General features: G+C 48.4%; 2 protein-coding genes across 7 annotated transcripts in view; one reads left to right on the forward strand and one right to left on the reverse strand.

The window, feature by feature from the left end:
- Nucleotides 1-27515, forward strand: part of Med12l (mediator complex subunit 12L) — a 266032-nt gene that overhangs the window by 143873 nt on the left and 94644 nt on the right. The window lies entirely within an intron of this gene.
- Gpr87 (G protein-coupled receptor 87) lies at nt 1155-26076 on the reverse strand. Its single transcript, XM_046431230.2, has 3 exons — nt 25674-26076; nt 12548-12676; nt 1155-8184 (listed from the first exon to the last, which is right to left on the reverse strand). The coding sequence occupies exons 2-3, from the start codon at nt 12579-12581 to the stop codon at nt 7142-7144; spliced, it is 1077 nt and encodes a 358-aa protein (XP_046287186.1). The 5' UTR covers nt 12582-12676; nt 25674-26076; the 3' UTR covers nt 1155-7141.

Genomic DNA, 27515 nt, shown 5'->3' on the forward strand with positions numbered 1-27515 from the left:
ATGGTGGGGCCTCCTCCAGGTGAGCCTTATGAGGGAGGCTGGGGCCTCAGCTGCTCCTTTTGCCCTCCTGCCCTGTGAGGGCACAGGAGGTGCCATCTGTGAGGGATTGGTCCTTGTCTGGCACCCAGTCTGCCTGAGCCTGGGTCAGGGCTCTGCAGCCTCCAGCTCTGTAGTAGTACATTTCTTTTGCTCATGAATTACCCAGTTTATTTTATTATAGCAGCAGGAAGGATCTAAGGTGGGTGAGCAGGATGAGAATGCTGGTCACACTGCGTGACACATCAGAATTCAGGGATGAATTCTAGTTGATGCTAGGCAGGGGTCAAGGTTTAGAGTAGTGTCACAGACTGGAAATCAAGGCAGGGGCTGCTGGGCTGCTGTGGGCTCTGGCGCAGCTGGCCTCTTCCAGAGAGGCACAGACTTCCTGCAGGTGGCGCTAGTGCAGCCCTCTGCTGAGATCCAAGGGCGCCTGTGGCCTGCGGGGCTCCGCCTCCTGATGGGCTCTGCAGGGTGGTGCCTTGGTAGGGCAAGGGCAACCTCCATCTCCAAGGAGGTCCTGAAATCAGACTGTTTTGCACCTGGAGGTAAAAGTGTTAAGAAAGGTTTGTGACGGCTTTGCTTTGAAGAAGAAAAAGAGTATAAATTAGAATTTAGATAACGTCTTCCTTCAGGAAACAAGAGCAGAGAGAAAGGTTCAGTTTGGGTGGGCTGTGTTCTTTCTGGGGCTTTAAGCAAAAATCTCAAACAATGAGCACCAAGCCAGGAAACGACATACCCAGGCTCCTAGGAGACTGCAAGTGTTAATATAGTTGGGCTAAAAGCATTTGATAACCTGAGTAATTAAGCAGGCTTTGGTAATTACTGGTAATACCTGGAGAAGTGCATTTCTGGGGGTGCATTGGTAGACATTGGTGTAGGGCTATTGATGGCAGTGAGGAACAGAGGGGGGTCATGGGTAGGTGAGGTGGGGCAGGGGAGTGTGCAGCCCCATGAGAACCTGGACTTTGGAGTCGCACCCCCTCACACCTTCTCTGTCTTCCTTCCCAGCCTTATACTGAGCCTCTGCTGGCGCCTCCCCACCCAGGTCTGTGAAGGGGGGGGGGGGGTTGTGACCGCATGCCTTCCATAGCGTTGTTGTGCGGATGAAGGAATTCTGTGTGTAGAGGGCTTTGGACCATGACTGGCACACACTGTACAAGATTTTATCATTATCTGTTTTTAATTTGCCTCATGAGTTTTTCTGGGAGATGTTTGTTTCTATGTATCTATAAAGAGCTGTCTTTAAATAAACATTTGTAGAATACACTGAACTTCAAAGCAGGCGTCTTGTGTGAAGTTCAGATACAGACCGCACAGAGATCGTTTCCTTTCTTTTTCCCATTTTTGTGATTGTGTAGAATTGGAAATGAAAAAAATGTGCCTCATTCTTCCCTTTGGACATTGTTCAGTCCCTCTGTAAGTCAGCTTAGCTCTTACTGACAGCTGGACCGCTGGGTTTCCATGTGGTTGAACATGTTCTTCTCTTTTTGCAAATACTGTAGCAATACAGACCAGAGTTTCCTAGGAATGTAGCCTAGGGTGCAGTCTCCCAGAGGGGAGACTCTGAGGTATTTCCTTGTTGTGGATGGTGGCTGGCCTGGGTGACGGTGTCATACCAGGGCGACCTGTGCTCTCCACCAAGCTATTCTCAGGGCGCAAGACCGGCTTATCAACATTGGAGCCTGAAATTTATATCTGTTTTTCACAGGAGGTGTATTTTTGCCTAGTTCCATGTATATTAACCAGTATTTTACAGGAATGGAGCTTTTGTTTATCTAATTTGGAAATGTCTGAGAGTTCCTCATTGTAGAAGTCACATCACTGGTGGTGGTGACATAGGGGCATTGGTCGCAACCCTGGTGGCTCTTGAGTCCCCATCATTGAATGTGTAGGTGCTGGCATCCGACATCTTCACACAGAATGACGAGTGGTATCTCCTTCACTGTTTGCAAACTGCATTGCATATCACTTGCAAATTCCTCTGATTCTCTTATTGTGATTATGGTCACACACACAGAGACAGTCAGTCTGGGTCTCACAGCTGTGACATGCATCTGTTTGGGCTATCATGATTCGGTTAAATGGACCCATCTTTCAGCAACACAAGTTGAGTTTTAGCTACCACGGTTTATTGACTGTGCATAATTGCATGAAGTATGAACTTCACTGCCAGCTCTCCCATTCATAGATCATGGTTAGGTGACCGAGCGTTTCACTTCTTTGACACCCTCTCAGTAGCAGCCCCCTGCACACCTGCTGCTACTCACTGTTCACGCACAGGCACCAGAGTTTGTGGTTGTGTTGCCTCGCTCGCCAGCAACGACAGCCTGACATTTACAAAAAGACCTCATCGAAAGAGTTGACCAATGAAGATGAACACAAAGAAGTGAAAAGGGACAGTTCAGGAAGTGAAATTCTCCTCAAATGTAAAGAGAAACCCATTAGAAGTAGCTGCTGTGGGAATGCTGGCTGGCCAGGAACCTTACCCAAGCAGGCCCACAGCTTCAGCGAGCTTGGCGTGGACAAAAGGGTGAGCAGTCCCAGGGAGAGCAGTGCTGGAGGTCCTGCTGGGTGAAGGGGCCCTTGAGTTCATTCATGACATTCAAGGGGCAAAGAACACAATGTTGGAAGGTGGTTCAGCTCAGGAGCACGACAATCCACAAGGCACAGAGGAGAGGATTGTAAGGAAAATACCAAGGAGAAGCCATCATTCAAAGGCATGCGAACAGTTCAGGCTTTTGGAGAAAGTTCATTTTTGGTAATTGACGGATGACTTTGAGCATGTCAGCCCCTGAAGCACTGGATGAGATATTTAAAGACTGTTTAGACACTGTCATGGTTTAAGGGACAGGTCTCATTTTTTTCACAGAATCCATTAACCCTGCTTACATGAACTGTGTGTTTGTGCCTGTGTACCTGTGCAAGTGTCCAGAATGCCATTGGAAAGCCTTGTATGGAGCATGTAAACCTAGACTTGGACTTGGAGGCTCTGGGAAATCTGGTGACATTTGTGACTGTGTGAGGCTAATTTAATCAGGCATTTCTGAGAGTTGTGGAAGTGCCCAGACTAAAGCATTGGGTATTCTCCTGCATAGTTCAAGATAGAAACTGGACAGTTTACTAAGAATATTTGCCTATGAAACAAATAATGGGATTTCCAACTTAGTTCTTTTATCTTAGTTTCCGAATGAAGAGGGAAAGAAATGTGTGACCATGAGCCACATTGGCCATTTTTATAATTTTAGTTGAGTTCTTCTGTGGCTTATAAGAAAAATTTAAGAGCATTCAAAGTGAAAGTTGCTGTTTGAATCTTATGGGTTTCTTGATTATTTAAAGCTGAAAGTTTCATTCTTTCCTCTTCAGTTCTGGTGTTTTTTTTTGGTGTTGTTGAAACCATTGGTAAGCTACACTTTATTTTTAATTTTTCTGTTATTTTGGAAAGGGCAGCCACTATTTTTAGTAACATTTTCACATGAAATCCCTGTGTTTCTGCCACCCTTTCAGTTCTTGTTCCCTTTTTATAGCTGTATGATGACTTCCTGTAGGTGTTAATTACTCCTTCCAGATATTTCTATCTCACCCTGCTCCAGGCGACTCAGGTAAACCTTGGAATAGGTTACATTATGGACCTCTAAGGGGAGGCTAGCCACAGTCTCAGCTGCCCTGCTGGGTGGCGGGCTGTGAGCAGCACACAGGTTGTTTCTCAGCCTGTTTTGACGCTTACCACCACGAGGTGGTGCTGGTGGGCTGGGAGTGCGCTCCAACCCCTCCCCCCCCCCCCCCAATGATAGGAAGTACTTTAGGAAGTCACTTAGGATTATCCAGAGATTGTTTTCTATCATGCTGAACTCGCTGTCATTTTACATGGTGTGTGCCTAATAAGCATTTATTGATTTGTTAGTTTCTTGTGTTTACTCAGGGAAAAATCTTTATGTACAGGGTTTGAGTAATCCTCAGCTTTATTTTGTTCTCAAGATTTTTTTTTTTGGGGGGGGGCGGTATTGCTGGGCATTGAACCCAGGGTCTTATGCATGCGAGGCAAGCACTTTACCAACTGAGCAGTCCCAGCCCCTTGAGTTTCTGTTTCCCTTAGCACATCTCATTTCTCTGTAGTGAGTGTAGCATTTCTTAAAGTGTACTCGCTTGTGTACATATGCACACACGTATAATATTTTGCCTTGAATATTTAATCTATAGTTACGCATTTTCCTAGGCAGTGTTCTCTTAAGTCTTTAGCTGAGAAATAAAATATTGCATAGTATTTGGAAATATTTATCAAGAGGCTTTATAAATACAACTGGGTCAATAATACACAAATTGAAAGATATTCTACAAGATGAGTTATTTTGAATATCAGCTTTATGGAGAATATCAAAATCCCCTTTAGGAAATTCTTTGTTTTTCTTCTGAATAAAAGGAAGAATAAGAATGGAATTTTATTGCTGTAAAAAGGATACTGAAGTGTTGCATATACATTAAGCATCCCTAATTTGCAAATCTGGAGTCTAAATGCTCAAAGACCTGACTCAGTGCCATAGTGGTAGACTCTACCTCTGGCCCCAGGTGCTGGACTACAGTTGGCACAGAGGCCACAGCAAATGTGGTGTGTTATTACCTTCTGGTCGTGTGTGTTAGGCACAGGTGAAACAAATGAGTTGTGAGAGTGTCTCTAAGATACTTCATTAGGTATGTGCAAATATTACAAAACTCTGAAACCTTCTTTCCCAAACATTTTAGATAAGAAATATTCAACCTGTTTAACCCAAAATCCTTGAATATGAGATTTTGTATTTCATATTTGAGAATATTTCCAAATTGACAATTTTGAAAAAGCAATTAAATAGATTTTTCTTTTTCTTTATTATTAATGGAATATTATGTTCTACTTTCCGACATTAGAATCATATTTTGGACTGTTTCTATTGTAATTATTTTACTCATGGAAATGATCCATTCTTTGTTTGCCTGGATAAATGATTTGTGGGAATACAAGCCTATGATTTTGATGGCTTTTGTCACATGACTTTTTAAGAATGGGGATAATAATGCTCTCTTTCTACTTTTTCTAAGTCACTGTTTTAAGAGGTCCCATTGATTATTAAATGCCATTTCAGAGAAACAAAACCACCATCCTGTTAGATGAGCCCATAACTTAGGGCACATCTTTGTGTAAGTTTCTAATTTTAGAAACATTCAAAGGGTTTTGAAATACCCTAAAGACCTCCTAAAATGGAGGCCTGGAGCAGAGGATGGGGCCAGGTCTGGAGTAAACCCCCGAGTCTGGATGGAGCTGCGTATTCAACAGCATCCATCCCTGTGGAGTGGGTTGTAGGTGGAGGAAATGCAGTAGAGAGGGTGGTCCCGTGGCAGGAGGTTATTGTCCTCGATGGGACGCTGAGCCTCCTTGCACAGGGTGGGTGTGATTCTTCCCAGTGTCCTGGGGAGGAAGGAAGAGACCTTAGCCTTTCCTACCAGCACCTCATTGGCTCATCTATAGCACATCTTTCCTAATCCAGCTAGGGGCACAGAGCAACCAGGGTGGCCAGTGAATGACCAGGTGCGGTGTGTGCAGTTACGTATTCTAATGCCCCCTGCAGGTGTGGAGTGGACATGTTGGTGGAGGGATGGATGTTTTGATAGAAGATGTCAGATAATTGTTTTAATTCCTTTCCCACCAACTCCTCTGCCAGATGACCTCGCTTGTGGGTAGTCTGGGGTTCCTGAGGGTAGGGGGAGGTCACCCTGCATAAGTTACTCTTGCACCCTAAGTTTTGTTCACTTTCAGCTTCTGACTTAGAATTCCTCAGACAGCTCACGGGTGTGGGGTGAAGTACGTGCGTACTGTGCACGTGTGTCCCCTCTCCTTGCAACTGCAGCGCGCTCTATTAGGCAGCAGACTGCCCCCCTGCCCCTGGTCCTCCATCCGTGCTTCCCCTCTCCCTCCTAGGTCAGGGAACAAACCTGGCATTCCTCCTGGCTCTCACAGCTGGCGGTGCTGCTAACGCAGGAACCCCTGAGGTGTACATTGAAGAAAGGAAACATTCTGAGATTTAAGAGGCCACTCCTGTATATTTTGACTTGACAGTGAGCTCTGCCTTTCATCTAAGCTATAGTTTTACACCAGTATTCCTATTAGAGGTTGGGAATAATTATAGGGAAGAACATTTTACTAACAGTCTTCCTAAAGTAAAAAGATTGTTAAGTGACTGTTTGATGAATGAAATGTACTTATTAGCTAAGCCTCTGTGTTTTCTTCTCTGCCTTTAGTATGTGAGGACTTAAACTCATCAAAAAGGTAGTATGATAATGGGAAACGTCACTTCAGAGGACTATATCCAATGTAGTCTTTTCTTAATATTCATTTAAAATCATATTTAAAATCAGTTTTTTGAACTTGCCATTTTCAATATGTTGCTTTTACAGCTGAACTTCTTTCCGCTCCTCCCACCACACAATTTTTCTTATGTGCATAAGACCTTGTTAAGCACAGCCAGGGGACATTGGCCAGAGGTCTTGGAAGGCCTAGTAATCAATATTGACTCACTTATAAATAGTGGGCTGTTTGAAAACAGCCTTGTCTTTCCCAAATCTTTGTTTTTGTATTGGGGATTGAACTCAGGGGGTGCTGTACCACTGAGCTGCATCCCCAACACTAAAAAAATAAAAAAAATAAAAAAAATATTTAGAGACAGGGTCTTGGTACATTGCTTAGCACCTCGCTGAGTTGCTGAGGCTGGCTTTGAACTTTCGATCCTCCTGCCTAAGCCTCCTGAGCTGCTGCATTACAGGTGTGCACCACCACACCTGGCAGTCTTCCCCAAATCTTAACCCTCAAGGCTAAAGAGATTTCTCTTTATACTTGTGTTCTCTGCAAAAGTGACCTGGGGGCCGCAGCGTGTTCTGGGGGAAACTGCGGTGCCCCCGCCACCTCACTTTTCGCTGTGCCTGACTGCTTTTCTCAGTTCCAAATTACGCCCACTTTCACGTTCCTGTGGTTCTTTTCTAAATTCATGTTTTGATGGGCTCCAGCCACAGTAATGGAAAGTGACATTTATTTACACTCTGTACAAGGACCCCCACAGGGCCGCCCCCCGCCCCAGCCTCACACATCAGTATAGTCATAATATATGCGGACTTCTGACCTTCTGACACTCTGCAGTGACCTGATGCTCTCACTTCTGGTTCTGATATTGGATTTCTTGAACAACCTTCTTGAAAATGACCTGCACATGAAAAAGTAAATTATTGGATCCAGGCAAACGTTGCATGCAGACAAGAAAAGCGTCATTTCCTCGCAGTAGTACAGGATCTTGTGTGCGGACTCATCCAGGAGCCTGTCCAGGTGGCTGAAGGTGAAGGGGATCCTGCACAAGTGGTAGGGCAGGAAGCAGGTGAAGAACACGGCCACGACCACCCGGATGCTCTGGTTGTGCTTGCGCTTCCGGCTAGACTGGCTGATGAACTGCCGGCTGGATTTGTGGATGTACCTGGAAATGGCAATGTAGCAGCCGATCAGAATCACCAGCACTACCACGAACAGGCAGCTGTGGACATAGACGACAGCCCGATGCCACTGGATGCCTAGCGGGTTTTTGAGCCTCATGCAGTCGTGGATGTTCTCCTGGGTGGGCTGGACATTGGTGAGGATGATGTTTGGCAAGGACAGCAGAACGGTGACCGCCCACACGCAGCCAGACAGCACCTTCGTGAAGGTCACGCTGTACATGCGCGAGTCACCAAAGGGCTTCACCACCTTCAGGTAGCGGTCGATGCTGATCAGCCCGAGGAACACGATGCACGTGTACATGTTTGCGTAAAACAGAACCGACGTGTATCTGCAGAGGATGAACTTGAAGTACCAGGGGCCAAAGCCTGCGTCGTGCACAATCCGAAAGGGAAATGTCAGCGTCATGACAAGGTCAGCCACCACTATGTTCTTGAGGTAAAATATGAAGCTGGTTTTATTCCTGATGTGGAAGAAGATCCACACGGCCAGCCCATTCAGCAGGATGCTGGCCACAAACAGGACCAGGTAGAGCACAGGCAGGATGATAGTGTCAAACTCATTGTGCAGGGTGGCATTCGCTCGGAACCCAGCACTGGAGTTACTTGAGGTGAGACTCCCTTGGCCGTGAGCCCCGTCATCTGCAGGAGAAATGAAGCAGGGGACATCAGTGAGTGGCATGTTCACCTGCCAGGGCCCCCGAGCTGTGGATGTGCTGCGGTGTTGGGAGTGGGATTCAGGGTGACCTCGGGAATTTAGGAACCAATTTAGCACTTTGTTAATGCTTTGAGAGGCTAGAGAGTGGGTGGCCTCCCCTCCCCCACACCTGGTCCTGAGTGAAAAGTCATGCTCCTGATTCTCAGTGATTTGGCCTTTTGAAAATGGGCATTATCACTGTAGATTTCCCTGACTTTTAATTCAGTGTTTGTCAGCATCACAAACAGAAGGAAGAAAATTGAAATTTTCTATAACAAGAAAGTAACATCCAGTGGGATGGTGATTTCTCCCTGGTCTTTGCCGCACTCTGCAGGTCCCCAACCCCCAGCATACCTGGTTTAAGCTGCGTGGTCCTCAGGAGTGGGGAAGGAGTTATTTTGAATTTTTGCCTGTGAATTCCTTATAATACTTGTGATTCTTTAAAAATAAATATTAAATTTTTTTTAAATAAAAAGAAAATTTGTCTTCTAAAGTACAGCAAAGTCTAGGGTAGAAGTAAACCGACTTGCTCATTCTTCTAGGTCCATTTTCATTATTGTAGAAGTAATTAAGTTATAGGTAGGTGTGAAATCCCTAAGATAACCCGGGCTTGGATTACAGTCATCCCTAACTGTCATCCTCCGTCTAGTGTATGTTTCGTAAAATGTGTTTGCATGGCTGAGAAGATCCACAGTCAAACACTGTTGTGTGGTCCAGTGGAAAAGCGCTGATTTTGTTTTCTGCTTGTTAGTATTTAAGTTTATGACCAAGGAACGCACTTGTTAAAGTAATTGCCGCCTGCTACAGTCGTCTTATTTACAAGGCTAGATTATACCTCTCATGCTTATTGCATGAGTTTCTAAAAATTTTAGCTTTCTTGAATTTTTGGCTCATGTGAATGAAGAATTCTCTCATACCATCCATCACATGGTCATGGAAATGGTTTACAAGCATTTATGTGCCAGCCATGAAAATGACCCCTGATCCCGTGTGTGGGAAGTGTGGAGGGACGGCTGCGGCTCTGTGCTCTATACCCCCCGCCACCTTCCTGCAGGGACACGCTTGCTCCCCAGGACTGTTCCCCTGTCACTGCACGGGGCAGGATGCTCAGACCAGCCTGCTGTGCTTCCTGCCAGTGGCTAGAGGTCCCTGAGCAGTCTCCTGGGAGCCTCCCCCTGGGCTGTGCTCTGGCTCTGACTCCTCAGCCTGCCCCTCTCTCCTCACAGCTGTCTGAGGGCCACTTCTCTCTCTGGCCTCTACCCAGTTTCCTTAGAAGCCACTTCCCCCAGTGAAGCTCTTGGCCATTTGGTCTCAATTTGCCATCTGCCCTTTTAGAGAGCCCTGACTGACACAATTTACAAATTTACTTTTTAAGAAGAAGATCACTTTCGAATTTTTACTTCCTGCTAATTAATAATATTTATTATAGTTGCATTTGTGTTTTAGAACGGTCTTATTTAGGTTTTGGTGTGATTTTACCTGCACTTCTCTAGATGATAGTCACTGTAGGATGTATTTTGTTTTCCTTCTTTGAAGAAGTGAACTAGGAAAGATTGTTTTGGTGATTATAATCCAAAAACAGGTTCTCAAATTGCTGCCTGGAATTTCAATGCAGGTTCTTCCTGATCAGCTTGGTCCTCATTCTAATTCTTCTCCCTTTGTCCTTGCTGCATTTTAAAACCTGGTTTTCCTGGCCTAAATACTCTTGTACAGGCTACTAATTTGTCCCTGGACTAGCCTGTTATGAGACCCACAGTATTATTAAGCTTTACACGTTTAAATGCCTGATTCAGCTGCCACCCGAATTACTGCTGCCAGTTTCAAATATTGTCTTGAACAGTATCATTCAAGCCTATTTTATTTAATAAAGTGTTGTAGTCTAGGTTGATTCTGCACCAGAAGACCCAAATTAGCATCAAAGCCATTAGAAGCTTCTCAGAAGTGTACTTTTAACCAGGATTAGATATCTGCTTGAATTGATTTACCCAATTAAATGACTAGCAGTAACTTTCATCTTTCCCAGAGCGGAACCCTTAGGGAGGCAGAGGGGTCAAGGATCCAACCTAGGGATCCAGCTTGAACTGGAGCAGGCCCAGTGCTGTGCCTTGGGACAGTTGCTTCTTCACTGAGTTCCAGAGCTTTTGAAAGGCCAGTGGGGGCTCTGGGGCTCCAGCAGACTGGTTGTGGGGTGTTTCAGCTCTTGCTGTTGCCCCCGGCTCTGTGCGCAAATCCACAGTGGAAAGGAAAACCCACCCTCCTCCCGACATCCCTTGGGGATTGTGAGTCTGTTCACTATGTCATTATAATATCTTAGAGTTTAATTATATGAACCAGCACTCCTATTAGACCATCATCTACCTAGCAATTATGGATGTTATTAAAGACAGAGCCTTAAATCAGAGTGCCAAGAGACGTCTGTGTGTGTACTCCGTTCTGTACATGGAGACTGCCCAGCAGGACAGGGTTCCACTGCCCAGCAGGATAGGGCTCCACTCCACAGTGGAGTGGAGCCGTTCTGTGGCTTCGATTCAGTCTGGTGTCCAGCCTGGAGATTTTGTTACCTCCACAATAGTGGCTTCCTTTGTGTACATGGGGACGAACACTGGAACATAGATCTTGTTAAACTTGGCTAGTGAGACCTGGACCTGGGTTTACTTCATCCCCCATTCCACACTGACAGCACAGCTTAAGCAGATTACTTGTTAAAACCTGTGCAGGGTTGTTTGTGAGCTAGCCAGGTAGTGGAGGGCCAAACACGGCTGCCTAGGAGCAGGTGAAGCCCATGCCTGTGGCTCTGACAGTCTCTGGATAGCATGGAGAGTTTGGCCAGCTTTCAGGGTTGGTCTGTGTCAGGCACCTCCTGCTGCCTGCTCAGCCCTTCCTCTACCACTGCCCTGCACTTTTTAGAACTTGCGTGTGCTCAGGAGCATCTCTCTGCCAGTGTCCCCGCTCAGGGGCACGATCATGGGAACCCTACGGCTTCCTTCACCAGGCCGTTCTATCACGTGCTGAGAAAGACCCGGCCAAGCAGAACCGCCTGGGGTGTCACCTGAGGGAAGTTCGAAGCGGCTTTTGCCACATAAGGGCTGCTGGTCTCTATATTTGTTGATTTCAGGGTGGGGTGCCTGCCTGTTTAGTGCAGGTGTGATGAAGACTACGTGGGGAGCAAAGAGCAAGACTGCTGGACCTGCCCACACCTTCCCCAGCAAACAGATGGGCATATGAGAACCCTGGTTCCATAAGAAGTTACCTGTGTATGACTCACAGGTGGCAGAGAGTCATGCACGTGTGCGTGTGTGCATGTGACAGAGGTGTGTGACAGGTGGGGGTCTGGCTGCTTGTAGCGGAATGGGCATCGGTCCTCTGTGCACGCATGTGTGCATTGGAGGACTTTGTGGGCTGTGTGGGCAGATCCAGAGCTAACCACACGTCACTTAAAATTAAAGTCCAGCTGAGCACAGGAACAAATTCCGCTTCTCCTCTGCATTACCTCTTTCAAGTGTGTGCATTCCTTACTCAATCCCCATGTGGCTGTTTATTGGCTATCACAGATTTGGAGAACGTCCCAAATGATAACACTTAATGAAACTGAGTGGGTAAGAGCTGTCCTGCTGGCTCCTGAGGGTTAAACGCATGTCCAAGTGGGACACATGTCATTCTGAGCATAGCATCTGGTCCATAGGAGGTGTGTGTGCATCCTGTAAGGTACCAAATTCAGTTTGTCTTGTTGACAGTGCCACACTGGGAGTGATAGGGACTGGTGGAGAGTTCTGGCACCTCTGATTGTGGGGAAACATTGTTGCTAACTGGGGTGTGTCACTCTGGCAAAAAATATAAAAGTGCCAACCTATGTCATTGCTCTCCCTGCCATGTGGGCATGAAGTCATGCAGATTACGGGTCTGCACTGCTTGCCCCAGTGGCTCTTGTAGGAGCTCTCAAATGTGGCACAGCAGAGGGGTCAAGGTTGCCTTGTGTCCCCTGGGGGGCTTCAGCGACCCTGGTCTAGACTACCCATGTGGACAGTCAGCTGTGCTTTGCTTTCATTTGCTTGGTTTTGCAGTCTTTCTCCAGGGGGTTGGTTTTGTCCCCTCAGAGGCAGCGTCTAGATGAAGCCCAGTCTAAAGCAGTGATCCCGAGGGTGTCACCCTGGAGACACCATCCTTCTTGGCTGCCGCTTCTTACTTACTGAGAAGCAAGGCTAGCTGCTGGTTGGTGAGTGGTCCTGTAACCATGAGGGACCCCAAATCGCACACAGTGCAGAGAAGTCACTGATGGAGCACCCCCACCTCTTTCCCACGACAGCTTACTTGGTAGTCTGGCAAGTGTCAAGTTGAGCCCCATTCTTCAGTTATGCTTTGTGAGCAAAAATGCATGTCAGGACGCTCCGGGGGACGGCCGAGGCGTCGGATCAGCATCGGCGGTTCCTGGTTTGATTTCTAGAAAAAAGAAAAATGGCAAAAATTACAAAAAAACCTAACAAACAATAAAACAGTTGGGAAGGATTTTCTTTGGTTTGGGACTCAGGGGTGCTCTACCACTGAGCTACATCCCCTGCCCTTTTAATTTTTTTATTTTGAGACAGGGTCTTGCCACATTGCTGAGGCTGACCTCGCACTTGTGATCCTCCTGTCTCAGCCTCGTGAGTAGCTGGGATCATAGATCTGTGCCAGCAGGATTTTGAATATAACACATATTAACTTTTCAGTAACAAAGTCATCAGCCACCAAGATTCAGAAAGCACATGTTCTGGACGTGGACAGCCGTACCACACAAGTGGTCTCTTGTTGTGCCATTATGCACCTGCTATGAAGTGCAGGCTGTTCCTGTGCCTGCTCTCCCCCTGGAACCCTCTGTGTACCTCTGGGAAGTTGGTCAACAGCTCTGTGACCCAGTGTCCCCTTCTGAGAGAGGAGAGGCAGTAACTCTCCTGCGGGGTGGAAGGAGGGCGCGTCACAGAGGCTGGTTCTCAGTGTCCCCTCAGAAGTCTTCCCTGTCTGTCTCTCTGCGACCCCTGTCTCCTCTATTTTGTCCTTGGTGGTGGTGCTGGGTTTGTACTGACCTGAGCAGGTATAGACAAGCGCACCTGTGTTGGGACGCGTGTCCAAGTGGGATTGTTCCCACACTGGGGAAAGGCCTGCGCTGGCTTTATGGGCTTGGGTGTACCCTGCCCTGCCACCTCCTGCTCTCTGGGTTCTGGTTCTGCCTGTTTACTCACTAGCTGTGTGACACCTGCAGGCAACAAGACCCTTCTGCACTGGACTGTAACATCTGTCAGAGTCTCCACGGACTTAAGGATGGTCCTCAGAACTGGGGCCGCTGACTAGGTTTGAGTGTCTCACTCTGGCTAAATACAGCATTTAGATGTATTTAGATGCTTGGCCACGTTTTGGTGACGATAAGCCAAGATCGTATGTGTGTGTGGTTTTGAGAGCTGTGGAACACCTTGCCCTGCCCTTCTTCCCAGCACTGGCCAGAGAGGACATCCAGGGAGGTGCTCTGGGTGGTGTGCAGCCCACTGAGCTGCCTGCTCTGAGGGTGCCATGCGGGACTTGGGTGTCCCTAACTGCTCTCGCTCTTACACCACACAGCTGCCGAGACCCGAGTGGCTGCACTCCTCAGGTGCAGCAGGCCCACTGGCTCCTGTCGGCAGGTTTGCCAAGGTAGAAGGGAAGGGCCCCTGGGAGGAAAAAACAAGTAAGTCAAGAGTTGAGAGGCCTGCATCCTGTCATCGTATTCTCACTTCCATTTGCTAATGTCACCTGCAATTCGATATGAACTTAGTAGTAGATAGAAAAGAAACGCTTTTAGAAATTTCAGGAACACCCCGATTAGCTATTCTGAGGGTTTAGGCCCCTTGAATAGGCACAGGGTGTGGCAAACGGTGGGTGTGTGGAGGCATGGTCTTGGTCACTGCAGCAGAGGCAATAATGAGGCTCTCCGTGTCCCCCCTGTTCGGTGCGGCCTTGTGTTAGTTTTTACCAGATCACAGGGAGGCGAAACCACGCTTTCAGTTTACGCATGATCATTTCCCTGGGAGAGTGACTGAGGAAAGTGACCTGAGCAGCACACCTGTCACCTTAGGCCTCTCTGTCCCAACCTGTGCGGCTGTCCTGTCCCTGCTGTCCTCTGGGGCTTCCCCAGCAGAAGCTGGTAGAGGTGGTGAGAGCACAGAGCTGGCTGAGGGCCCAGACAGAACCTGGGTGAGGGGCTTGCATCCCACTTTTCTGGTAGGGGATTCACATTCAGAATATCAGAGAGGGTTCTTATTAAAAAGAAAATGACCCAGTTGGTCAACAGATTGTCTGGTCATTTCACTGAGAGACCATTAGAAACCCTGAACCTCATTCATCCGCAGAGAAACCCAAGCAAGACCACAGCTGTCACCACTTCACATCTTCAGCGATGCCTATAAATAAAAGATGGTGGCAAGTGTTTCTGAGAATGTGGAGAAACAGGGTCCCTGCATGGTGCTGATGAGAATTTTGGAACCACCTGGGCAGTTTCTGGAAAAGTTCAGCCTCAGTTTTTCAGATAAGCCAGTGGTCCTACCCCTAGGTGTACACTCACCAAGGGAAGAAAAGAGGTGCCGCGTGGACACTCACACATGGAGGTTCATAGTAGATCATGGCAGAATTTGGGGACTGCGGTGGTAGACGGAGTGTGGCACTGTCACGGGGGGATGGGGTGCTACTCAGCAATGGGAGGAGGTGAAGTCCAGCCAACATGGGGCTGGATCTCAGACACAGTTGGCAAGGAAGAGAAGCCAGACATGAAAGGCCACAGGCTGTTTAGGTGAAATGTCCAGAAAATGCAAGTCTAGGAAGGCAGGAAGCAGAGAGTGTTCCTGGCTGTGGGGCGGGGCGCCAGGGAGCTTACTGGGGAGAGGAGAGTGTGTTAGGCCCGGCTACGCCAGCCTCTCCCATTTGTGAAAACCACTGACTCATCCGCGTAACATGAATCCAAACCACAGAAGTTATATCTCAAGTTGAAAAAGGGGAAAAGCGTGCACAGAAAGGGAACAAAGCCAGGCAGATGTCTCACTGTGCCACAAGCATGAGTTCCTAAGACCAAGGAGAGGGTGCACAGGACGACTTCCTCTTTAGAGGCAGGCGGCCAAGTAAAGGGGCCACAGCAGAGCCCCACTCCTGAGCCGGGCAAGGGCCACTCACTGCTTGTGAAGAGTGTGACTAGGTTACAGGTTCCTTCTTTTGGAATTGGGACTTTAATCCAGAGGCACTAGATGTGTCTGGTGATTTGTGCTTGTTCAGGACCTACGTTCCCATTTTCTGAATTCCTGGTGAAATCCTATGGAAGACTTGGGATTCTAATTATTTCGGGAGTGGTTTTGGAGTTTCCTGGGATCAGGGAGACTCTCCGGGCTTGGTGAGTGATGTGGTGCTTCGGTGTGGCTGCTGGTTTCCTGTCTTGTCTCTTCTGCTGCTTCAGCAGATGTTCCACCAGCAGAAAGCAGGTGCTGGGAGCAGCTGCGGGATCTAATGTGAACCTCCAGGGTGAAGTCCATGGTGGAGCGAGTGGCCAGGCTGCAGTCCCAGGGAGCAGTGCATGTGGTGTAGCAGCCAGAGAGCCCTGGGGATTGCCCAGAAAGAGTTGCTGGGCAGTTCATCCTGTGGGGACGTCCAGGGACTCAGTGCAGCACCGGGCCGTTGTGCAGGCCTCAGGGGCAGGTGATGGTGTGGCCCGTGCTGCATGTGCTGTGCTGGGCCTGCTCAGGGCAGGTGACAGAGGCTTAGTAATACTTTTGAGAGGAGGAAGTGGGGCAGCAATTTCAGACAACTCTCACTGTAAAAACAACAACAACAACAACAACAACAAAAAACAAGTCTGTTATAGGAAGGACAGAGGGAGTAAGGTGGACGTGGACACAGAACTGATCAGAGTTTGCAAAGCTCATCATTTAGTGCTCAGCATTTTAAAATGAGTTTCCCAGCTCAAGGGGAATGGAAGCCCCTGCCCTGCCCCCTAGGTGCTATGGTGGAGGCCCGAAGCTAGTCTTCTGCTGACTCCTGGACTTCAGGAGCCTCCCAGTTTCCTCACCCTCCACATGACAGATGATGTGAGTGTGAGGATTTGTCCATATTGGGAGGTGGGGGTGTGGTTGCAGGAGCAGCCAGCCCAGGTGCACCAACCTCCTGCTGTGTGCTGTGATTGATAGGTAAGGTGCCTGCTGCATGGCTGCCCTGTGTCCTCCTGCACCTGTTCTTGCTGATGCTGCTGTGTGCTCTGTGGCCTCAGCTGCCCTCCAGGAGTCCTGTGACTGGCACTTGTGCTCAGCCTGCTTCAGCTTGTCTCCACCCCTTGCGCTCAGCCTGGGATCCCTGCGTGGTGTGCCCCAGGAGGCTTTACATTCTCTGCGTGTCCAGCACTTGCAGGGTGTTGCAAGAGGCGGCTTGCTGCAGAGGAATCAGGGCTTGGTTCCAGGGCTGCTCCTGGGCCGGAATCCTGCCCTGCCACCTCCAGCTCTCCAGCTCAAAGCTGATGAAACCATTGGAGAATGTGGTGTTTGTGGCAGGCCCAGGTTCCCAGTCCTTCCTGAGGCTGAGATGCTATCGCTCCTCAGGGGCCTCCTGTTTGCCTCCAGCCACCCTCAGTGGCCTCCTGGGGCTGTCTTCCTTGCTCCTGCCTTGGTTATGGTTGTGGGAACAGTGCTCCCAGGTACCAGTGTTTTCTTTGTCTTGGACTCTGAAGTCCGCACATGATTTGATTTCTCAAGCATCCCTCCCTGCAACTCTGCGACCTAGAAATTCTTTTTTCTCCCACAGGTAGGAGGATAATGAGGTTCAGACAGTTTAATTAACTTGTCCTGACTCACACAGTGAGTGATGGGGTAGAGCTGGGGTTCACATTGAATCTGATCGGAACTGAAGCTGCAGCTACTTCTGTTACACTGCTGAGGAGTAAAAGAAGGCTTCTGGGGGCTTATTTGGGAGATCGGGAAGAGGGAGGGCTCCGTTTTCCCTGCCAAACTTGTGAAGGACTGTTCAGCTTCCAAACTAGATCTCTAGTTTTATTTGCCTTAAAACATCACGAAACTTCACATAAGAATCCACATCCGGGTCCTATCCTGAATGCTGGGAAGACCTGCTGGTACCAAGCAGGGACCGTCCAGCAGTTTTAGCTGCCCTGTCCCTGGGGAATGAGCCCTTACATGCTCAAAGTGCCCCTGATGATGTCCTCCCCTCAGGATCTTGCCTGCCAGGTCCTATGGTCACTTGACTTTGCGACCCTTGGTCCAGTCACCATTTGATCCTGTGAGGTCACAGTGAACCCAGATGGCTTCTGGCACACTTTGCTTGGATTTTGTCCTCTCTTCCCGGCTCCCTCCAGCCCTACAAACCCCTTTTCTGATTTCCCTTTTGGTGTGCTTTTAAAAATGGTTCTCCTGGTACCTCTTAGTAACCTGGAAAAAATAGTTCCAGGAGTTCCTGTCTTGTTCCTATCCAAGGACTCGCGTAATTGTCATCATTGAGTTTTGCTTTGTTCCCAGTGGTCTGCTGGGCCCTCAAGTGAAAACCCCGTTAGCTGCATTGATTGTTGGAAACGTGGAGACTCCAGGTCTTCAGGTCTCATTGGTGGTGGAGGAGGCTGATGGAACCCCTGCCCCCTCCCTGGAAAGAGCAAGGGAGGCGGGAAGAGCAGGGAGCTGCAACATCCAGGGCTCAGAAGCAAGTGGCTCCCGGGAGCACTCAGGCCTGCAGTCCTGGGCTGGACCCCAGCAGGGGAGGTGGGTCACTTGTACATGCTGGGGAAACCCTCCTAGTCAGGAAGAGCGGGCAGAAGGGCCCTGCCGGGCCACAGCGAACCAGACTCTCCCTGGGCTCCATGAGTCTCATTACTGCCCTCTGGTCAAGAGCTGAAAGATAAATGGTCCCTGAACATGGTTGCCCTGAGTGATTTTCTGGACTTCTTATTTGGTGGTGTTGGTGGTTCTTAAATGACTGCCTCATAGGCCCTCTTGGCCTCCCTGCTGGCCCTCTGCAAGCTCACATCTTAGCTGTGAGGATGTCCCTCAGTCCTGGTGGTCATGTCCCCACTTTCTTGTTGAGAAGCAGCCCTGCCCCCGCAGGTCCTGTGGGAGTCCTGAGGTAGCCCAGTTTTTAGTGACAGAGACCTTCACAGAAGACCTCAGAGTTTCTGCATCTCGCATCCTGTGGTCACCGATAACCCAAGACTCTTTCCCAGTTTAAATCTGTTCCTGTGTCTGTGTTTGAGCCTGTGAGCACCTGCTCTCCAACAACCTGAGAGGACAGCTCTGCTGAAAGCCCCCGCGGAGGAGGGTTGCCTCATTGGTAGGTACCTCTTTTGTAATGGAATTAGGTCACTGTATTCAACAAGCATCTCATTAATGCATTAATGTGTGGAGGAGGTCTCCTGGGGCCTTGGAATGTAAAGCACAGCAGCACTTCATTCACATTTTCAGCTGCCGCCCTCAGAGTCTCTGCCATAGCTGTGTTGGTGTCTGTAGACTGCTTTAGGCATGATTTGTGTTCACATTGAGACTTCACATATTTTTTCAGGGCACCTTGCACCGGGTGTGTGTGTGTGTGTGTGTGTGTGTATTTTTATGGGACAAGTAGGTACAAACTTGACTGTAAGTTCCTCGAGGACAGGGTTTATATGGAATTGTTCTAACCTCAGTCCTCCTCCGGAGAGAAACCTCAACAAGACTTTGCTGTATGAGGCAGGCCTATAACCCCAGCAGCTCTGGAGGCTGAGGCAGGAGGGTTGCAAGTTCAAAGCCAACCTTAGCAACTTACTGAGACCCTGTCTCTAAATAAAATTTTAAAAGTGGGGGGAGGGCTGGGGATGTGGCACTCTTAGGTTCTATCCCTGGTTTAAAAAAAAAAAAAATTCAGCAAGTTTCCCTGCATGATGCAGATAATGAGGGGCAGGGTAGGCAGTGAGTCCAGTCTCCCGGCCCCAGGCTGGCAGTGTGCTTGGCGGGCAGCCCCAGGGGGCCTCCTGAGCCTGGATCCGATTGGCAGGTGTCAAGGTTTTGACTCATTGACCTTGGACATATCATTTTGTTTCTCAGAGCTTGAGCCTTCTCATCTATGAAAAGAGGAGACTAATAATCACCTGTGCTCTCTCCTAAAGGTGCCATGAGAATCTGGTGAGCTGTGGTCAACACCATGGTATATAAAAGGGTAAATTCCAGGGAAACATACTTTTTCTGCTTAATAATGAAAGTCTTCATCAAATTTTGCGGGTTTTTTTCATTTGAAATACACATTTGAATTTTCTGTTCCAGCCTAGTGTAAGGTACTCAGATAAATCCTGGATCATGGACGCTGAGGCAGCTGCACTGGGCCTTTGGGGCTGCAGTCTGCATAACCAGCCAGTGGAGTGGCTTTAGTTGAGTACAGGCGGGGCTGACCAGGGCCCAGGAGTGGTCACCATCTGCCAGCTGTGCAGAGGAGAAGAGGCTCTCTCTAAGGTTGTGTAGCCATTCTTCAGGGCAGGGCTACCCTGTGGCCGGAGCATTGTGCTGGGGAGTAGAGCTTTGTCTGTGTGGTTGGTTGTCACCTTTGCGTTCTGATCGGGTCCTCTGATGGCTGTCTGGGAAAGGTGTCCTCCAGGCCTCTCCCAGCAGGACGGCTGTCAGGTAGCTCTCCTAAGTGAGTGGCAGTTTAATCAAAGCTTAATGCTCTTCAGGTTAGGGAGTAAAAGCAGTCCCTAAAGAGACTGGGGCCACTGAGTTTATACCCTTTGTCTTCACAACACCACTGGATGTTTCGGTTTTCATCAGTATCAAACCCTCATTGTTCCCTTTTCTCTCCTCCAGTGAAAGCAAGTACCCCACCCCCACATCCAAGGGTAAAAGTCTCTGACCTGACGTTTAATGTACTTAGAAAGGACTTACGCACGAGAGTTATTTTCAAAGTATTCCTGTGTAAGTGTATACTTCTGATATCAATCATCTTTAAAAAAAGAATCTTCCTCTAATGAGTGGAATTATTTGAATGAAAATGACTCTTTGGAGCGGCTATATAAAGTTGGTAGCTTCCTCACGTGGAGAGATGGGGACCTGAGTGTCCATGTCACCTCACATTTCTCACGTGTGATTTCCTCTGCTGGCCACATCTCCTTGCTTGATGTCCTCCTTTGTCTCTGGTCTTGTCTTCTGGTCTTGTCCAGGCCCCAGCTCAAGGCCCTGTAGGTGACCAGGCTCCCTCCCTAATCCTGTCTACCCTCCACCCCGAGGTTCCCAGCCCCGCTGGCTGGCCTGTTGTCCTGCAGACCCCTCCTGTGCTGGTGCAGGAGGCAGGCTCCTCACCCCTCAGTGTGACCAGCCGAGCCCTCATCTCAGCTTCCTGTCCTCCTGCTTGATGGCCCCACCCTCAGCTGTCATTTGGCATTTTTGTTCTTCTCTTGCCTGCCCAAGCATCCCTGCGTCTTTCTGACCCCAGCGTTTGACAGAGCACCTGGCAGGCAGGGTCTACGCTCCAAACCTACTTGACCTGTGTTAAGTTCTCATGCGATGAGGTCCCCACTCTGACCCAGTCCCACCTTGGCAGCCACCTGCCAGTGTCTTTTCCATGAACATCTTGTTCTGCCTTCCAAAGTGACGGAGCACTTCATGCCACCATGATTGACTTGGAATCTGTGTGCTTTCAGAAGCTACAAAGCATCTTTGTTCTTGGTGCTGATGATCAGATTGGACCACAGGAAAATGTTTTTATACCATAAGTCATAATGGATGTTTTCAGTTGGCTCTTCTGCTAGGTCTAGTGCTCGGGAGTTCTTATAATTAGACCCAGCCTGCTGGGGAGAAGGGCCTGAACACTCTTCCCAGAGGAACTATGAAGACGCAGCAGTGTGATGAAAACACCTCAGGGACCCGTGTGTGCCTGGCCCCCTCGTGCTATCTGGGCTGTAGGGTGCTCTATAGCCTGGAGCATTCCAGCTGGCCTCTGAACTGGCTGGCTGATGGGTACCTGTTAGGTTACCTGTGGTCTCGACTGAACATGAGCAAAGACCGTGCTGTCCCAGCATGCCTCGTACAGGACTGGGTCTCAGGATGAAGGACAGGGGTCGTGTTTGAGATATTATGCTGCTGGTGTGGAGCACAGAGTGGGCGGTTTTTTCATTTTCTGTGTATATTTTATCGTTTACAGCATGGAATCTGAATGATTGATTTAGGCAGAATGGAGAAGGTGATGTTGATGATTAACAGGCACATGCTGGCACCGAGGTGTAGAGGGATCTTCTGGATGCACTGTCGACACCACAGGCACTACTAAGTGGAAGCTGCCTAGCCCCTTGGTGGCATCCGCTGTCCCTCTGATTCATTCATTTGCTACACTGTTTGGGATGGGTGGCCTTCCTGTCCAAACTCGTCCTCCTTACACTTGCCAGATTCTAAGATTACAATTAGGGTGAAGAATCACAGCTCCCCTTATTTTAGTGTTTGTTTTAACCAAGCATTTTGAAGTCAGGAAAGCTTGCTAGCATGCCTGTAGGAACACTGTTCTCAAGACCAGGGATGAGTGGACTGTGACCTGCCCTCAGTGCCTGTGGTCCAGAGACAGCTGGCCTCCACTCATTGGCCTTCTGGCTCTGGCCTCTCGGTTCTCAGCCTAAGCACCATGCAGCTGAACTCCGGCGTCTGTGCACCCAGACCTCATTTTCTATGAATATTTTTCTTTCTTCAGCTATGTCGTGAGCTCCTATGGTGTGGGGACCTTGGGTTCTTTGTTTCTGCTGCCTGTTAACACTGGCTGTGCTTTGAGGGCAGCTGGAATCTTCTTGTATTTAGTCGTGAACATGCTCTGGCCTCCTGGACCTCACCAGCCAGGCCTCACTTGCTCTGTGTCCTCTGGAGAGGTGCTCTGGGGCTGAAAGCCAGTGGCCTCTCCAGCCTGCAAGCCCCTTCAGGCTGCACAGCCCTCCCCTGGCAGTGCCAAGGTACAGGCCCCTCTCTCAGGAGGTGGCAGGGACAACAGTACTACAGGGTTCGGTGGGCCTGGCTGATGTCTCTGTGCACCTAGGGCTATTCTAAGTCACATGCATTTTGACTTATTAAAAAGGACATTGGATTCAACTTTCAGATCTCTTTACTTGGGTGAGTTGCCCACCCTCTATGCCCTAGTTTCCCCTTCTGGAAGGCAGTCCTCGTGGACCTAACGGGGTCCTGCCCTAGCATGGCCCTTTTATTCAGACCTGGCATTTAATAAGAACTCAGTGTCCATATGCTGCTCTTGAGTGGAAGTAAGAATGTTTCTCTTGTTCTTTCAAATGAAGGCTGAGGCTTGGGAACGCCTCCCAGCAGATGTGTGCTGCCTGTGGGTGCAGCATCAGAGCTTGTCCTGTGGCCACAGCCAGTGAGGACCAGGCCTGGACTTGAGCGCAAGTCAGGTGGAATAGCTGAGGCTGGCCTCCAGTGTGCTCCTCCTGCTTCAGCCTCCCAAGTTGTGTAAGCATACCTGGCAGCATCAGCTATTCCCCATAGTCAAACTGTATGGCAAGTGTACAGTAAATGGATATATTTTTACCTATTCAGCTGCCACAGAAGAGATAACTGATAGCAAATAACGAGTTTGCTCTGAACCCAGGAAGCAGTAGGAGAAGGGTAGCCAGCAGGCAGCGTGCTCCCGCTCCAGCTGTGCTTCTTGCTGGTCGGCTACTCAGCCCTCAGTTTGCTGGGCTGTCAATTGGGGTGCTGGAGTGAGCGTCTTAAAATCGCGTATTTCCCCCCCTAAATAACATCTGCTAAGATATTCAGGAGTCATGGCGCATATCAATCCAGCAGTGTGTGCTAATTATTATCCCACCGCAGGAAGGACAGTGAGTGGCATATAGACCTGTGTGAGCCCTGACAGAAGCAGGGCTGGGACGTGGCTCAGTGGCAGTGTTTACCTAACATGCACAAGGCCCTGAGTTCCATCCCCAACATCACAAAACAGAAAGCGTTGTTGAAGGAGTTACCCTCTCCTTGCAAAATGATGAACGTTTTTTGGAATGACGGAGGAGTAGAATTGAAGACTCGTGGTGGGAAACACTGGCTTTGGTGCCTCGTACCAGGTGAAGCCTGGTGTGCCTCCAAGTGCAGGCTAGTGGACATTCCCTTATCTGGGGCCTGGAAGGATGCTAATGAGGCCAGTGATGCTCACTGGGTGCAGAGTGGAGGGGCGTGCGCTCTTCCGCCTGTGTTTGCATGGACAGGGTCGCAGGTGTGGGGATCATTGCCAGGTCAGATGGGAGCCTGGCCTGACACAGGGGAGGCCCTTTGCCCCTGTGGATCCCCTTTCCCAGGAGGAGAGCTGAGGTGCTGAGCTTGATTATCAGAGAACCCAAGGCTCACCCCAAATACCCAGCACTGCCTGAGAGGAAACTGGGGAGGGCAAAACCAGAGGCCCCCCGGCTCTGCCCCAGCCAGCTGCAGGGAGTTCCTCAAACTCAGCCTCTCTGGTCTTGGATTCTTCCCCTGCAAGGGGCCTCCAACAAGCACCCAATCAAATCTCCTCACTGTGCCTGGGAGCAGGGGCAGAGACCTTTGGGAACTGGGAGCCTTCCCCAGGTCACACTGGTGACTGGTGACCCCAGCTTTTCTGCTGAGCCCTGGGCTTTCCATTCCCTAAACCGACTGCTGCCTCGTGCTGTGCAGAGAGCCTTCCCCGGGGACTCGGAGCCACTTGGCTCAGACCTCTGCTTCTTTGCGGCCTTCGCCACGCACCTTCTGTTGGGCTTTGTGGGACTTTCACAGACTTTTGTAGCTTTTCTCAGTTTGGAAGCATAGTAAACACAATTGCACTGTGATCTTTTGTACCTTAAATGTCTGTGGCATCCCCTTAGAGCTAGCTTGAAAGGAGTGTTCTCACAGAGAACGACACACTAAGATATCAAGCGAGGAAGCTGAGCTGGCCAGCTGCCGCACACAGCCCAAGGGAGAGCATAGATCTACCGCACTTCCCTCTCCCTCCTGGTGTCTCTGCGAGGACCATCTCAGGTTCAAACATCCCCCTCAGGGTCCTCATGAAATAGTTACGGTCCTCTGACTAAATACTTTCTTTTCTTGGCTACATCCTTTATTTTTTTAAACTCTTGATTAAACCCAGCAGTGCTTTACCACTGAGCCACATCCCCAGTCCTTTTTAGTTTTTGAGACAGGATCGCTAAGCTGCTTAGGGCCCCACTAACTTTCTGGTGCCTTCCTTGAACTTGCAACCCTCCAGAGCCGCTGGGATTACAGGCGTGCACTACTGTTCCTGGCTTCTAGACTGTCTCTTTAAAAAATAGAGAATTGAGAAGCTAGCTAGATCTTCTCCTCTTCCTTCCCATGCATTCCTGCTGCAGCAGTCTTTAGAGAGGTGTGGGAACAATGACCTGAGTAGGGGACTCAGAACATGCCGTTTCCTTGCCTAGCTTCATGGAGACAGTTCACTTTGAATTGGCAGAAATAATCGTGTACTTTCAGCAGGGTGTCTGGCTAACCCCCAACATATAATAATTTTTCGTTGTTCATATTGGTTACAAATTGAAGTCTCAAATTAGAATTATGAAAGAAAACCATTATTATAAATGTTATTATACCTAACATGACAACAGATTCAACTTGAGAACATGATGTGAAACTGTTTGTAGATAAAGCTTAGCCTAAAAAATAAAAGTTCTCTCTACCCTAAGTGCATCCATCATTTAACCCACTTTGTCCCATGAGCCCTGATGGCAAACATGTATAAAAACTCAAACAGCAAATATACCACTTTCGGTGGCTTTGAAACAGTTACTGTTTGCAGACCTGGAAACCTGGGACTTCATGGGTTAAAGTCTTTATTCTAATTTAGAAGAGTGAAAGCTCTCTTGCCTTTCCTCTCCTCCCTGGGTGCCAAGTTGCCCAACAGTCAGAGGGGAGCATGGCTGAGCCGGTGCCTGTGGCCAGGTGCGGCGGCTTCCCGGCCTTCCTGCCTGTTCAGACACGCTGTCTCAAGGCATCAGAATGAAGTCTGCCCTGTTCTTTGTGGCACAGTGAAAGACTGAGATTCTTTCTATTGAAATGAAGCAACTGGGACAAAAAAAGAATCCTTTTTTCTTCCTTTGATCTCTTTTAAAGAAATATGGATAAAAGATTAGGAGGCAGACCTAAGTTGGGGTCCTGGGGATCAATTATGAGTGGCCTTGGATTTTGCTCTTCTAATGAAGCCAGGGTGGAAAGCGATCCACTGGATGGATGTGCAACCAAGAGGAGCGCCCAGGAGGGGTAGCAGGCGGCTGGGCTCTGCCTGGGGGACGGGAGGCTGAAGCAGGGGTCCCTCCAGGGCGCGCGCCCCGCCAGGGGCCAGTATCTGGTACAACCCGCATCTGATTTCTGCTTTTCCCTCAAACCCCAGATTGAAGGAGAAGTATAATTACAGTCTTCATCAGCACTGCGTCCCATCCACCGCGGTTTTTAAGATAGTTGAGAGGCTTTCTTACCTTTCAATGTGGGGTGGCTGTCCATTCACCTGTCCAGTGCCTTCCAGCTGTGGCGAGCTCCCCTCCCCTGATGAGGAGTCAGGTGGGATTAAGGCTGGCAGCGAGGTGGGCTTTCTGGTGGGCTGCAGCAGGCAAGCATCTTCTCCCCTGCCAGGGAGGGTTGGGTGCTCCCTGCCCCTCTGAGGCCACCCTCAGCGGCACCCTTTGAAACGCGCCTGCCCAGGAACAACTGGAGAGACCTGCTCTCGATAATGTGCGTGACTCACCTTGAGGAGTAGGTGAGGTTTGTAGATGGTGGAGAGCTTCCTGAACCTGCAGCAATCAGACGGTGACTCACCTGAGCAGCAGAGGCTGCAACCTGAGCATCAGGAGTGGGCTTAAGGGGTGGGTGGCAGCGCTCCGGCTCGGCCTGCTCGCCAGCCCCGTCTTCAGGTCGGGCGGATTTGTTCTGTCTTGTTTTCTCTTTCTTTCTTTCTTTCTTTCTTTCTTTCTTTCTTTCTTTCTTTCTTTCTTTCTTTCTTTCTTTCTTTCTTTCTTTCTTTCTTTCTTTCGTTCTTTTAGAAAATCGTATTTGTAGCCTCCTTGCTGGGTTAATTCTGGATTTAAAAAGGAACAAAAAATATATTTCATGAGAGAAATTCTTTAAAATATTATTACACACATTATTTAGAGAGTAAAATTGAAACGCATTTATAGTAAGTAGCAGTTAATAACTTTTGGAATCCAGTAATGGTATTCTTGAATCTGAGGAAATTTGTAGAATATTTTCACACATATACCAATATAACTATCCAAAGTATTCTAAAATAAAGGTAACCTAGAGACTGGTTCACTGAATCCCATGAATGTTATTCTTCAAAATGAAAAAATAATTTAATTCTTTCTGAAGAGCACATCACAGTGATAAATTTATATAATATACTTTTAAAAAATTTAATTAATTTTAGAACTTTCAAAAAGATCTCAAGTTCTGGTATTTGTTTGAATGCAACATTTTAAATAAGTTAATTTAACCAAATGGAATCAATACTTATGACTATTTGTTATAAATGAAGATAAATTAAAATCAAATGTCAGGTGAAAACATTTTTCATGCTAGTACATCTGTAATACGTATTAGTGTGTGCTTATGACTTAAGGAAATAATAAATATATATTTATTATAATAAATAAAAAAAATAGTTGGTTCTCCTTCTGTGTACCGAAAAGCAAATATGTCCAGTTGCCAGTATTGGGGTATCAAAATTATATTCCTTCAGTTGCCTTTTCCTGAACACACAAATGCAGAAAACTACAAGGTTAGTATTTTTCCATTCTGAGTGGGGTGGGGTTTGTGTGTCATGACCTAGCGAAGGCCTCCGAATGGAAGTTGGCCTAATCTTGTGTGCATGTCCTGGGGTAACCTGCAGTTTTTTGCTGGGGCTGAGGCTGTCTGCACAGCTTTGTGTTTTGCCTGGAACATGTGCAGCCTGTCCATGCCTTTGAGCAGCAGGGTCATGCCCTGCAGACCTTCTTTTGGATTGAACTTTTTCTTTTTATCATGGTGCATAAAGAATGAATGATCTGGGCTGTGCTGTAGCTCATTGGTAGAGCTCCTGCCTTGCACGTGTGAGGCACTGGGTTCGACCCTCAGCACCACATAAAAATAAATAAAGATATTGTGTCCAACTAAAACTAAAAAAAAAAATTAAAAAAAAAAAAGAGAATGAATGATCTGCTGCTCATTGTTCAGTAGCTTGCTGGCAGAACAACTGCCAAGTCTTAAGAGCATCAATTCAAAGGGAGACATCCCTGCAACCTTTCCAAGCATGCTGAGCAAAAGTCTACATGTTCTTAGGACTG

This window comes from Marmota monax, unplaced genomic scaffold, assembly GCF_021218885.2.
Source record: "Marmota monax isolate L192 unplaced genomic scaffold, Marmota_monax_Labrador192_F-V1.1 WCK01_AAM20220418_F8-fsc00022, whole genome shotgun sequence".
Classification (NCBI taxonomy): Eukaryota; Metazoa; Chordata; class Mammalia; order Rodentia; family Sciuridae; genus Marmota; species Marmota monax.

Excerpts from the sequence above, each read along its gene's own strand:
- Gpr87 (XM_046431230.2), bottom strand. The coding sequence starts at position 12,581 with ATGGGGCTCAACTTGACACTTGCCAGACTACCAA. Across the intron at positions 8,185-12,547 it reads GACACTTGCCAGACTACCAA|ATGACGGGGCTCACGGCCAA; the intron begins GTAAGCTGTCGT and ends TTTCTCCTGCAG.